This window comes from Crocuta crocuta, unplaced genomic scaffold, assembly GCF_008692635.1.
Source record: "Crocuta crocuta isolate KB4526 unplaced genomic scaffold, BGI_CrCroc_1.0 scaffold694, whole genome shotgun sequence".
In the NCBI taxonomy this organism is placed as follows: Eukaryota; Metazoa; Chordata; class Mammalia; order Carnivora; family Hyaenidae; genus Crocuta; species Crocuta crocuta.
In genome coordinates, this window is record NW_027527933.1 from 1,055,489 (window position 1) to 1,069,648 (window position 14,160).

Below are 14,160 nucleotides of genomic sequence, written 5' to 3' on the forward strand. Positions count from 1 at the left end.
TTAAATAGAAAGTTGAAGCTTACAGAGAGCAGCAAGGGACTCTGCATTTTCTGGATCCATCCTCTGGGCCTGAGCATAGTACTCAGCAGCTTGCCTCTTTTCTCCCTCTAGCTTGTAAACAAACCCCAGGGCATGTAAACTCTGCACGTCTGAAGCATCCTGACTGAGTCTCTTGACAGCCAGTCTCTTCAGAGCACTTGTTAGTTTGGTACGGAGGAATGACCGGTCTCTAACTTTCAAGGCCTCTAAATAATGGTGGATGGCAGTACTTTCTGATTTACAGTGAAACTCCTGAAAGCGGCCATAATAATAGTGGATCTGATGTCTGTGATCATCAGTTATGTTCTCCCGATGAAGGACTCTCTGGAAAACCTCTTCAGCATCGCTACACTGGCCTCCCTCAGCATACATGTTGGCCAGGTCCGTGTAGGCAAACACAAACGTGGAGTCTCGTTCCACAGCTGCTTTGAAGTGAAACAAAGCCATTTCAATAAGCCTATCTACTCTCAGTTTATCCTCCCCTTTAGGCCTGTTGCACGTGCCCTTCTTGATCTGGATCATTTGTCCCCTATAGCAGAGTCCCATCTGGTGATGTACCTAGGCGTCACCTTCAAGCCCTTTTGCAAAAGTCCAAGAGCTTTGTCCCAGGGTTTTTTTCTCCTGTAGAATTTGGCTGCATAACGAAGGATGTGAGGTTGGGAGGATATCTGGTTCAGGATTTCTTCAATATACCTTTCCCCTTCAGCTTCGGCGTGTACATCTTGAAGCTTCAGTGCCAGTAAAACCTTAATGTAGGCATTATCAGGGTTCAGGGTGACAGCCTTCCTCAGCGGGCCCAGAGACAAGCTCCTTGTAGGCCCTTCTCTGTCACAGTCATCCAGCCGATACACTGTGATGGCATAACCAATGCTGAATTCTGGATTGTCAGGCTGCGCTTTCAGCTTTCAGACTGAGGGTGGGTCATTCAAGCTGGGGCAGGCCCTGGGTAGGGACCCTTGGTCCCAATGCAGTCCCAGCACTAACAGCATCATTAACAATGGAGACAACAGTGACCAGAGAGGGTCCCCAAGGAACAGGAGCTTGCAGTAGTGTGCAGATGGCAGTTAGCAAAGATTTGGCCAGGGGACACCTTGACAGTAGTGAGTGGCACGAGCTGTGGCTTGGCCTGATTTAGGGTACGTGACAGACGTTCCCTAGGCAGTTGGAGAAAGTTTTGAGTGGCGGGAACTCTAAACAAGGGACACCAGCTGAGGTTCTGCCAGTCATTTCCATGGGAGGAGTAACAAGTCCTAGAAGTCAGCTTTCAATTCAGAGACTTGTTGGTAATGCCTGGAGATGGTCATGTGTAAGCTTGACCAGAGCATTTTCAATACCAAAGAGCAGCTCTTTTTCTGGATTTGCTGCCTGCTGTTTTTCTCTGCAAGCATCCAGGCTGTTCCACACATTAGAGCTCCTGAGCCCTCAGGGTGCAGACACCTCTTCCAGAGTAGGGGAGGGGAGGGAATAGAGAGATGGTGTTAGATTATAAGACACTCTGATAACCGTGATCTCTGGGGACCGTCAAGCACACCTCACACAAACATACCCCATAATCCAGAGATTTATTTTGCATGAATGAGCTCTGCTCTCTGGCTGCAAATGATATATAGGAATACCTGGAAAGAGCTGCCTAGTAGAGAATCACCCAATTATCCAACACGTATTTACCTTCATGTTTCTCTCTCTGGGAGAGTTCGCAGTGGTCAGACTCCTTTCAGTGCCACCTGGCCTCCTCCCCAAACTCAAGCATTGTAAGATCTCATTTTTGTTAAGTCTAATAAATCTCTTGTTTTAGTTACAAGACTAAATATGTTTAGAAGATCTCATCTGTGTAGCTCTGATGTCTAGCCTTCAATGATGAAAAGTTTACTCCTTTTGATCCCTAAAGAATTTTAGTAGAAATCCAAAGGCCTGTGCAATCTGTCTTGAGGACTTGTGTTCTTGTGGATTACAGGTCCCCACCGAGAAATGCAGGCAGCCTCTAGTAGTTGGAAAAGGTACAAAGAAGGATTGTCCCTTAGAACTTTTGGAGGCAGTGTGGCTGCTGCCAACACCTTGATTTTTGTCCAGTGACACCCATTTCTGACTTCTGACCTTCAGAACTGTAAGATCCTAAATTTTTGTGGTTTTAAGCCACCAAGTTTGCAGTAATTTGTTACAGCCACAGTAGGAAATTAAAACATCCTCCCCCAAATAAATACATGGATGACAAAAGCAGCCACACTGTTTCCTTATCTCTTCCTTTTAAAACTATTGGATGAAAAAAATGTCACATTGTTTTCTTACTTCTTCCTTTTAAAATTATTGCTTGGTGTGCAACCCCATTTTAATAAAACATCACAGTCAAAGGTGATTGTTACTGATGGTCTCTCAGATCCTTTAGTATCCTTTTCATGTTTTTTTTTTAAATCAATACCAGAAAATGACTGAATAAACAGTGCTTCATATGACATAAAACAAGAGAAATTGCTTTGGAACAGTAAACATCAAACATGTATTTGTTACTCACTAGATTGTAAACTGCAGAAGGTTTGGGGAAATGTCTGCTTTTTTTTACTGAAGGGTAGCAGAGTATGCCACCCCAAAATATACCACGTTGGCATCGGGATTATTTTGAACTGAGGGCAATTGAGAAGAAGCAGGAAGAGAAACACTGTGTGCACTTCCCCTATCTGACTACAAGCAGTACAGAACTTTGTAGTGGTGTCCCCTTACCCTCTCCACCAGGAAGGAGAGATGCTGATTGCCTGAGACAACTGTAGACCCTTATCAGCCCAGAGTCACTGCTGGAGAAATCTACATAACCAACCTTTTTTTTTTTTAATTTTTAAAAATGTTTGTTTATTTTTGAGAGAGAGAGAGAGACAGAGTCAGAGAGAGATAGAGAAACAGAGACAGAGTGCAATCAGGGGAGGGGCAGAGAGAGAGGGAGACACAGAATCTGAAGCAGGCTTCAGGCTCTGAGCTGTCAGCACAGTGCCCGATGCAGGGCTTGAACAATCAAACCACGAGATCATGACCTAAGCCCCGAAGTCAGACACTCAACTGACTGAGCCACCCAGGAGCCCCCATAACAAACCTTCTTAACTAGCTCTTCTTTTCCATTAATTGCCCCAAATATTTACATTCCTACAGTTTGCCACCCTAGAAACTCAAGGTTCCTTTCCTATTTCTTATCCCTTCTCTAAAAATGCATTGTTTGTTTGTCAGGATGCTATGTAAGTCCAAGTTCTAACCACCCTTTGAGATACTCAGCACTGAGAGCTCCCATGTGTATGTGCGATGCACATGTTTATAAACCTCTGTTTGTTTATCTGTTGTTAATCTGTCATTGTCATTCTAATATGGGGTCCTGGTAGTGTAAAAAGATTTTTTCCTCCCCTGCCTCACCATATTTGGTGTCTAACACCAAAAACTATTTGTTGATAAAAAAATGAATGAATGAAACATTTTTGTCTTCTGTAAATCCAGGCCTTTATTTGCAATGAATCTATTCAACATGGTTTTTTGACCATATAACATTCACAGAGAAATGGTTCCTCTCTCACATAACAGAGATGTATATATTATGTTTTAGTATTTTCTGAATACAACCACTATTTTACCAGGTTTGAGTAATGGGTAAAAACGTGCATCACTACAGTGGACTGCTTAATATGTTTCTGAAAGTAGCAAGCAGAAACTATGGTTAGAGTTAACATGTTTACCCAAAATCAAATAAACTGTGAATATGGTTCATATTTCCATGCCCAGGGGACATGTGCCCAAGTTCCCAGAGTCCGCAGCCAGCTGCAGGGCCCGCTCATAGTACTCCAGCGCTTTATGCATTTCTCCTTGGACTTTGTAGATAAACCCAAGAATGCTCAAGCTTTCTATGTCTGATGCGTTTCTGGAAAGTTTTCTTAAAGTCAGTTTCTCCAAAGAATTAATACATTTATCCCTTGTCAGTGACACCTTTTCTATTTTTAATGCTTTTAAATAATGGATAATTGCATTGACTTCAGATTTCTTTTGAAATTCCTGAAACTGACCATAGTGGAAATGTACCTTTTGGAGTGATTCTTCGTCGAGGGATTTCAAGGAAAACAATTTTTGGTAAATGTCTTCAGCTTTTCTGTGGTTGCCAGCTTCTATGTACATACCGGCCAGGTGTATATAAGCAATCTCAAATGTGGGCTTTTGCTCCAGAGCAAATTGAAAATGAGATATGGCTAATCTTACCATTTTGTCAACATTTTCTCTATCCTGACCTCTGGGCTGCCAGTTTGCTGCTCTCTTTATTTGGATCATTTGTGCCCTGTAACAAAGCCCGATCTGGTGATGCAGGAAAGCAGAGGAGGGCGTCGCTTGCAGGGCCTTCTTTAAGAGCTGAAGAGCTTTATCCAGAGCATTTTTCCTTCGATAAAACTTGGCCGCATATCGAAAGACGTAGGTCTGCGAGGACATGTTGGTCAGTGCTTCTTCAATGTACTTTTCTCCTTCATCTTCTTGGCCCACGTCCTGAAGCTTCAGGGCAAGCAGAGCCTTGATATAGGCATCTTCTGGATTTAGCCTGATGGCCTCTTTTAGAGGCTGCAGACAAATCGACTCGCTGACCTCTGTCGATTTGTTAAAGCCGTCCAGGCGATAGGTGGTAATCGCGTAGCCGGTGCTGAATTCAGGGTTTTCAGGGTCCATGGCCAGAGCCTTTTCGAAGCAGGCCTTGGCTCGTTCGTAGTTCTTTCCTCCACACTTCAGCAAGGCCCACCCCTCCTCGCAGTCCATCTGAGGACAATCCATCCTGTAGCAGGAGGGGGTTGCAAACTTCTTACAAGCTCTGCCCACCCTGTCCAGGTAGGTCTGGGCTTCCGCCAACCTGCCCATGTGGTAATAGAGCCAGGCGTAGTTGCCCCAGGTGACCAACCTTCTCACGTCCGACTGGTCGCCGTGCTCCTGCTCGATTAAGTCTTCAGCCTCCTTCAGGCTCCCCAGGGCTTCCTGGTTCTGGCCTTTCAGGTGTTGGACATAGGCCAGCAGGTTGTGTATTCCCACATTGTACTTGGTGTCTAGGAACTCAATCTCCTCCAAGATCCTGTTCTCTAAATCCGGCATCTCACTGTCTTCAACTAGCAGCTCCCAGGTGAAGTGGCATCTCAGCTGAACCAGCTTATCTTTGACCTCATCAGCATTCTTACTGCAAAAAACAAAAACAAATTTTCTTTGTTAAGTGAGGAATGGTCAATAGAAAGAAGCCAGATAAAACATATCCTTAGGAGTTAGCCTTGGAAAGGTCATGGCTGTTTTGATTTTCTTTGGAATCCTGACGTTTCCAAGATCTGCACAGACTTTGAATGCAGTTTTCTTGGTCCCATACACTGGCTTCACCACTTTTTACCAAGTAACCTCTCTGTGTGTCAGAGTTTTGTTTGTAAAATGGGGATAGGGATAGACTCACTACACTTGAGTCTGAAGTTGGGTGAAAATGAATAAGCCTAACTATGTGAAGTATCTAGAGTACATATTACATGCTATAATGAGAGTTCCCTATTTTTCTATTCCTATAATCAGGACAGAAACCAGTTAGAAACATAGAGCCTGGGTGGCTCAGTCAGTTGAGCATCCGACTTTGGCTCAGGTCATGATCTCACAGTGAGTTTGAGCCCTGTGTTGGGCTCTGTGCTGACAGCTCAGGGCCTGGAGCTTGCTTTGGATTCTGTCTCCTCTGCCTCTCCCTGGCTCGTGCTCTCTCTCTTTCTCAAAAATAAATAAACATTAAAAAAATTAAAGCAAACAAACAAACAAAATCCCACCTCTCTCAACAAAGACAAAGAAAAGCTTGGGACCAGATAGCTTCATTGGTGAATTCTACCACATGTTTGTGTCAGGAGCACTGCTGAGCTGCCAGGCATCAAGCTTAAAGTAACAAGCCCAACCGTATATCTGATAAGGGATTAATATCCAGACTATATAAACAACGCTCACAACAACAACAACAAAATAGGTGACTAAAAAATGGCCAAAGGACTTAAAACAGATATTTCTCCAAAGAAGATACACAGATGGCCGATAAGCACATGAAAAGGTGCTCGACATCACCAATCATTAGTGAAATGCAGATCGAAAACACAAGACACCACTTCACACCCATTCAGATGGCCACCCTCAACAAAACAGAAAACAGAAAAAACAAGTGTTGGCAAGGATGTGGAGAAGTTATTAGTGTGAATGTAAAATGGGGCAGTTGCTGTTTCCACATGGTGGAATCATCATGGTGATGATTCCTCAGAAAATGAAACAGAACTGCTGTGTGATTCAGCAATGTCACTTCTGGATATGTACCCAAAATAGGCAAAAACAGAGACTTGAACAGACGATTTGCATACTTATATTCATAGCAGGCATTGTTCACAATAGTCAAAAGGTGGAAGCATCCTAAATGTGCATCAAGGGAAGAATGGCTAAACAAAGTGGTAAATACATACAGTGGCATGTTATTCAGCCTTAAAATGGAAGGACATTCTGTCCCCTGTTCCAACATGGATAAGCCTTGAAGACATTGTGCTAAGTGAAATAAGGCAGTCACAATTAGCCGCTTATTGTATGCATCCCTGTATATGAAATATCCACAGTGGGCAAATCCACAGAGAGAAAGCAGATTAATGGTTGCCAGGGCCTGGGGTGAAGGATGAGTGGGGAGTGACTGCTTCAGGGATACAGGGTTTTTCCACTCAGGTGAGGAAAATGTTCTTGAAGTGGATACTGGTGATGGCTGGACAACATTGTGAATGCACTAAATACCACAAAATTGTACACTTAAAAAATAGTTAAAATGGCTAATTTTATCATATATAGATCTTATCACAATGAAAAATCATACTAGTAACCTAAACAGAAAATCTACAAATGATATATATATTTTTTCATTAGTACATGTTGAAATAAACACAAAATCATTAAAACATAAACACCAATTAGAATGCCATCTGAAATAGTCTCACAAACCCTCCACTGGTACACTTTAAGAAACATGGGTATAGGAGTGAAATCGGACATCACTGAGTAGAAACTCTGGCTCATGTCCCAGCTCTGTCACTTACTGTCTGTGTGATCTTAATGTTTCTAAATCTAAGGTTCATTATAGCAAAATTAGTGTGTTATGAGTACCTGCTTCATAGGTGTCTTTTGAGGGTTTTTAAAATAATTAAATAAATTTACATAATAATCTGAATTTTTAAAAATTTATGTATTTATTTTGAGAGAGACAGAGACAGCATGAATGGGGGAGGGCGTGGGGAAAGAATCCTAAGCAGGCTCCATAGGGTCAGCGCAGAGCCTGACGCAGGGCTCAAACCCATGAAGCTGTAAGATCCTGCCTGACCTGAGCCGAAACCAAGAGTGGGATGCTTAACTGACTGAGTCCCCCAGGTGCCCCGTAATTTACATAATAATTTTAGAAGCCAGGCTTACACTTAATAAGCATTTAGGAAGTGATAGCTACTTTATCATGATTATCATTATTATTTTCCTTATCAGTGACAACCCACTGTTGTCTGTCAATGGACCTAGGAGGAGGGTTGTAATTATGCATTTTCTAGAACTTTTGCCCCTTCAAAATTCTGCCCACTGGAGCACAAAATGGAAATTTGCAAGTCAATATCAATTTTTTAAAAATCTGTTGATATTAAGGGTTATTTAATTCAAGATTCAGTTTGGACAGCATAGAAATTCCCACATTAGGCTACACAACTGTGGTCCAGCCCCACGTACAGGAAGGTATCTGCAGACCACTGGCTTCCCCAGGGGAGAGGTAATCTGCTAATCTTAAATGCAGTCATCCTGAAAAGTCCTGACATAGGAGCCCAGCAGCCACAGATAGTGCGACCAGAAGTCTACAGAGGAGGGCCTTGCTCCCTAGACAGTGAGCTCCCCCTACCGCATGCCCGCAGTACTTTCCTCAAGACATCCGGGAGAGTCTGGGGCTGGGGCTCACATGGCTGTGGGGGGTCCTTTTCCCCCACGGTGAGGAGCCAGCAGAAAGCAGTGTCCCTTTCCAGACAAACTGTCCATTCCCTCCCTTGGTCAGAGAGAAGGGAGTTTGGAAGAGAATTTCAGAGACTGGGATCGTTTTCTCCCTTCCTACAAAACTCTTTTCCTGCATCTCTCTGCTTCTATGGGCTTTATTATGAGGTAAGCTTCCTCAGGGTGATGAAAAAGAAAAAAGGAAAGAAGAGAAAAAGAAAAAGCCCAAATTAATGAACACTCAGTCTCCAAGCAGATGCTTACCTGGAAGAGTAAGGAAATTGGACATCACTGAAATCAAGTCTTTTGAGATAGTATTGATTACCATGGTTTTCCAGAACTTTAGCCTGACAGACAGAGAAGCAGAGAAGTCCTTACCTCATGGTTGCCACTTCTGTTCTGCAGGACTTGTTCAGCTGTGGGCTCCTCTGAGATCCAGCCAGGAGACTGGGGTTTCAGGATGTGAGCCCCACCACAAGGCTAAATAAGAAGGATAAACAGTTCATGATGTAACCTGTGGGTGTGTTGTTGCCAAGTTAGACTGGAAACCGAGATGAAAACTGAAAGTGGAAAGTGAAACTAGTGAGCAGAGTTCCTGCTTGGGGAAAAGGAAACTGAGAAGAGGCNCTCTCAGGCTCTGCCTGGCCTTGTGTAGAGCTGGGAGTGTGGCAATGCCGGACCCTAGAGCCTGGAGAAGCTGGCTTCGGGAACTTGCCACACTCATGTCCCACATCTGTGCCTCTGTTTGCTTATCTGGAAACAGAAAACATCCCTTTCATGGCATAAAATTCTGCAGCTCTCCAAGCTTGAGTCTTACTTAACCCAAATCTGCTGCTGTTGTCTGAGAGGCTGTGTTTTACCAGTTCTTCTCTGCCTTTGTTTTTTGCATACCCTTCCTGAGAATGGCCAGTGACAGTAAGAGCCTGTACCCTCTTCCTTGTTCGTTGGAACAGAAAAAGTGTATGTGCTAGCATCTTGAGACTTCAGACAGAACACGTTACGCCTTAATGACGGTATTTTTAATGCCCTCTATGGTAGTCATCTAAAATGTCCTTACTCAGCAGATATGACTCTCATAGCTGCTCAGGAGACTGTCCAGTTCTGGGGGTGCCCATGGCACCAGGCTTGGCATCCCTCGTCCTGGCCCACGTCACTGTCTATGCTCAGGGTGTCTGTGATAACAGGGCGATGAGAACGGTGCTGACACTGGGGGTTAGGCTCCTATTAGTGGTGTCTGCCAAGTCCCTGTTTCTTCCCACTTTTCACTGGAAATTGTCCCACCCTCCTGATACATGCCACAGAGTGAGGGTTCTCCAGCTGCTTTCGCAAAGCAAGTTTATCCCCAACCACAGTTAATTTAGTCCTAGGAAAGCTCCCTGTTGAGATGAATGTGAACAGCGAGTCCTGAAATGGAGAATTGCTAGGGGTCCCAATATGGAGCTGAGAGATCTTTATGAAAATGGGAGTTTATGCATGTCCACCCCCGAGTGGAGACTTGTAGTAGACTCTAAGTCTAAAGTTCTTTCTCGTCCAGCAAGAAAGTGGATGCAGGATTAAAGTACGAGAGATGGCTAATGTCCAGGAAAAGACAGGAGCCCCAAACAAAGGTCCTTGCTCCATATGTATTAAGATCAGAAGGCTTACAAATGTGGTGGGCTTGCACAAAGAGACAATGAACCTGTGAACATTAACTCGTGGGCATGAGGGAAAGGAGGTTTTGAAGATACATGGTGTTTGGGGTTTGGGTCAATATAAAACAAAATTCTGACCCCAGGCAGATGGGCAGATGGTTGTTAAAGGCAAACTTGAGGCAACATCTGTTTAATTTAGTTAGCCTAGGGGAAAAGACACAGCAAGTAACCTCAGGGTTAACAAGGCACCTTTCTTTTGCTAATCAGCTCCGCTGTGGACAGCTTCACCCACAGCAGTCTATAGCCCTATTTACATGTTTACCTAATTTGGTCCTTCCTTCCTGTGAAAGCAGCTTTCTGCTATAGTACTAAACTGGGAGGCGTTTTCACCCTGAAAACCTAATCTTACTTAACTCATATACCTTGTATTAGGGCCTTTGCCCCCCTCTCTATTCTGGGGGCCTTGGCCCCACCTTCTTTATACTGCAGCCTTGGCCTAGCCCTCTCTATGCTTATTTACCTAATCTTGTTTACCCATACTTGGGTGTGAGCATCCTATGGCTTTGTAATTCTTTATGCCTTGTTAACCCATCAGTGCAAGCCCAGGGAGCTCCTAAACTTATTCCCCAAAGAGCTGGAACTCTCAAACCTGGGCCTTAACCACAGAACCATGGGCTGGAACATTTCTATGTATCAGATAGTCAGCTCACATGTCGTCAAAATCAATAATTATTCTTTCAAAACAACTTGTGGTTTTTGCCTTTAGAAACTCCTAATTTCTTCCCCCAGTCATTTGATCCCTCTCAAAAATATCTTCCAAGCTGCAATCCCCAAGACCCGAAATAAATGCATTGCTTTTTTTTTTTACAGCCTGAGTCTGAGATCTGTTGACATTCTGTGGTGTCAGAGAAGTGAGATCCAGAGTGACTGCCTTCTGTTCCAAGCCACAGTGGGCACATGTGAGGTAACTGCAGGACACCATTGTTCTCCACCGTGTCCCTTGGCAACCTTGTTCTTGGTGGTAAGTCCTCCTGGGCCCAAACCTCCTCCGATTTTGGTGGAGGTTGAGACCGTTGTTTGGGTGTCCTCTGCTGCTGCTGGTTTCTGTCTTCTCTTATTTCTGAAGGGAGGATTCTGTTTTCACTCTTTTTGAATAGAAGATTCGGTTTTAGCTTCTTGATGAGTACTCTGTTTGGGGAAATCATTCTTCTATGGGGCTCCTGATAACCAGCCCCCTGCTGGAGCTCCTGCAGGATTTATGTTTAAGGAACATGGCCCTTCATGCTGTAAAAATGTTTGCCCTGTTAAGACTCACATTCCCCGGGGTGATTTAAAACCTCATTGACCAACATGGGGCACTTTTGAGAGCCCATACTTAGGTTACTTGCATGCACAACTGAAAAGGGGTTATAAAACCAAACAAAATGAGTGGAGAGCTTATTTTAAAACTGGAGATTCCAAAAGAAACACTGGAAAGGTTGCTTCCCTTCAGGCACTAAGTCTACATTCCCGGCAGCTAATTCAGACCCTTCTAAGAGGCTCTCAAATTTAGAAGAATCAGTGTTGCCTCTCAACACCTTGCTCCTCTTCCTCTGTTCTGCACCCACCCCTGCTGCTCCCACCCCTTCCCCACCCCTTCTTCCCACCCTCTCTCTCCCACTCTCCATATACATTTCCTAGATGAGCTGGACGGCCCTTCCGTTATGACTATCCAGAGCTTCGTGTAGATCCTGCAAGCATCCAGGCTCCTTTCCCAGTTAGATCTAAGGAAGGAGGCCCTGAGACTTCAGTTCCTTATGCTCCTTGGACTAAGGCAGAACTGTGAGCCATTACCAAGGACTTTCCCGATGCCTTTGAATACCCTCTAGGATTCGCTAAAGAATTCCATGTAGTTAATTAGACCTAGGAGCCTGGTTATTCTGACCTTTATCAACTTGTCCACATGCTTTTAAGTGAGGATCAGGCAAGGGAATGGATTTAAAAAGTAGGTCACACAAAGCCTTTTGATAATTTTTCTAAGTGAAAAGCTGTAGACAAAACAGAAGCTAGCTAAAAATCTACATAAAACTACTCCTGAGATTTTTTTCCAGAGAGTATAGATTGGGAAAAAAAAATCAACAATGTACTCAATGGCCATATAAATCTTTTTTTAAAAAATTATTGTGATAGAGTAAACAAACAAAAATTTACACAGGAAATTTCTTTTTATTTAACTCTACCCTTGTTACTTAAAAGACAAAATTGGCTCTAATAGCCTAAGAGCCCTCTCCACTCTAAGGAGAAGAATGCTCATATGACAGAATAGGGCAGCTCCAGGGATAAGGGACTCCTTCCTTCTACCCAGTACCTTAGGGGGAATAGATCTTGTTATTGGGAATGAGGCGACATGAGCTCTTACAGATACAGGAGCAACACTGGCAGTTCTGAACCCCACAAGCCTCCCCTTCCCTGACTTTGGACTCAGGAACGCTGCACATGGCAGGGATGTCTAATACCGCATGACACTTTGTAGATCCTTACCTGTCCCCTTTCAGCTGGAGTCCTTCCAGGGCACACACCCATTCCTTCTGGTCCCTACAGCTTCTATTTACCGGTTAGATTACAGTGATTTTCTTGACATTTATCAGGCACACAATTCCTTCTCGCAAAAGGGGAACACATTTTTGCAAACAGCAGAACAACCGTTACACATAGAAAATTCAACTTCACTTCTGGATTGTGAAATTTCTTTGTATAGTTTCTAGGGCAGGACTAAAGGGCCTTAGAGCAAGTGTCCCCAGAATATGCCACTTTGGCACGTGGACTGTTTTGAGCTGAAGGCGATCGAGCCCCTGTGGGCTCAAGAGAAATAACTGTTACCTTCCTGCTTGTCTCACTCCGTATGCCTGCCCAGGACATGCACGTTGTCAGTTCCTCTTTTGGCCATTTCTGGGAGTGACTCTGGATCTTAGGAAGTTGATATCCTTTGCATCCTCTCTGAGGATCTATCTTACACCCAGAGGGTGGTTATTTAGCATTGCCAGAAACATTTACTGTTTGTCCCGGCTGGAAGTGGACAAGAACATTTTAAGTAGCTCTGAAGTCAAAAGTTGGCCAGATTGGGAGCTGATGTTCAGAGCCTGCTAGGAAGTTTGTGTGTGTGTGTGTGTGTGTGTGTGTGTGTGTGTTTTAAGGCCTTCTGTCCTAAGTTACAGTTAGAACTGCATACCCAAGGGGAAAGAAGCAAACTGAGGAACTGAGGATAATGTAACTGCATAGGCGGGTCAACTTATGATGCAATTTAAGTCACAACCCAATTCTTTGAGGAACTGAGTGCAACTGTGCTTTTGTAAACCGATGAGTTCTGCATTATCATACCCATCTCTGAACAAGAGCTCTAAGGTCTCTGCTTGCATTTGTCTGCCTTGTAGACATGTGGTCTTTTCTACCTCTGGATGAAATTGCCAGAATGAATGTGTAGAAGAGCTCTGTTTAATTGGCTTAAAGACTATTAAGTGCTTATATATATGTAGTATTCATAATAATTCTCAAAAATATAATAGCAATTAATCCGAATAAGTTGCAAGGTCATATGGCCTAGGATTCATCTTTAATCAAGAAAAGCTAATTGTGGTTTATTGGTTTAATTAAAAGCAGGCACATTTTCAGAGTAGCCAGCATTAGATGAAATGCGGGTAAGCAACATTCTCTACCTGGATTTACTAAGGTCATATTATCTCTGTTACATAATTTGTCAGCAAGAAAGGTAATTTAAAGGTGGTGGTTAGTTGTTTAATGTCTTGTGAAGTGTTATTGACTAATCTAAACATAATTATTAAGAACAAGTGAATTAAATAGATGTGAGTAAGATAATATTTATAAACTAGATTTCCAACAATATTAATGTCTTCAGAAATAATGTCCCCAAATCTTTTTGATAACTGAAAATCCTAGAGTTTTGCTAAGTTAAATTAGATGATGGATAGTCATTAAATATTTAGATCATTTCCAAATAAGATAAGATAATACACTGAGACAGATGCTGATTGCTAAGTATAAGTTTATTTGCTTTTGGTTTTTAATTTTTACAGAGAAACTATATATATATTTTTTTTCTTCTGGTTTTTAATTTTTAGATATGTATATATTAGAATATTTAGGTCTATTAATAAATAAGTGTTACAAAAATAATTAAAATTACTGTGAGGGGGACTATACTTCTAGAAAGTTTATAAATTTGCCAGGCCATCAGGCGCCTGAGTGTCTCAGGTGGTTAAGCGTCTGACTTCAGCTCAGGTCACGATCTCATGGTTTGTGAGTTTGAGCCCCATGTCAAGCTCTGTGCTGACAGTTTGGAGCCTGGAGCCTGCTTTGGATTCTGTATCTCCCTCTCTCTCTCTGCCCCTCCCCTGTTCATGCTCTGTCTCTCTCTTTCTTTCAAGAATAAATAAACATTAAAAAATTAATTTCTCCTCTTTTTAGCTAGTTACCTATTGGACATTGGAACCCTCTT

The 14,160-nt window shown here is 43.0% G+C and overlaps 2 protein-coding genes and 1 pseudogene across 2 annotated transcripts in view; 1 reads left to right on the forward strand and 2 right to left on the reverse strand.

Moving 5' to 3' along the window:
- Window positions 1–1,713, reverse strand: LOC144221401 (interferon-induced protein with tetratricopeptide repeats 5 pseudogene; annotated as a pseudogene).
- A 1,786-nt stretch (window positions 1,714–3,499) lies between these two features.
- On the reverse strand, window positions 3,500–8,571 carry LOC144221428 (antiviral innate immune response effector IFIT1-like). The gene is made up of 2 exons (XM_077751889.1): window positions 8,416–8,571; window positions 3,500–5,212 (listed from the first exon to the last, which is right to left on the reverse strand). The coding sequence occupies exons 1-2, from the start codon at window positions 8,418–8,420 to the stop codon at window positions 3,775–3,777; spliced, it is 1,443 nt and encodes a 480-aa protein (XP_077608015.1). The 5' UTR covers window positions 8,421–8,571; the 3' UTR covers window positions 3,500–3,774.
- A 1,978-nt stretch (window positions 8,572–10,549) lies between these two features.
- The window catches only part of LIPA (lipase A, lysosomal acid type), a 239,164-nt gene continuing 235,553 nt past the window's right edge, over window positions 10,550–14,160 (forward strand). The window contains exon 1 of the mRNA XM_077751874.1: window positions 10,550–10,689. The gene's annotated coding sequence lies outside the window, so the exon portion shown is untranslated. The remainder of the gene's footprint in view (window positions 10,690–14,160) is intronic.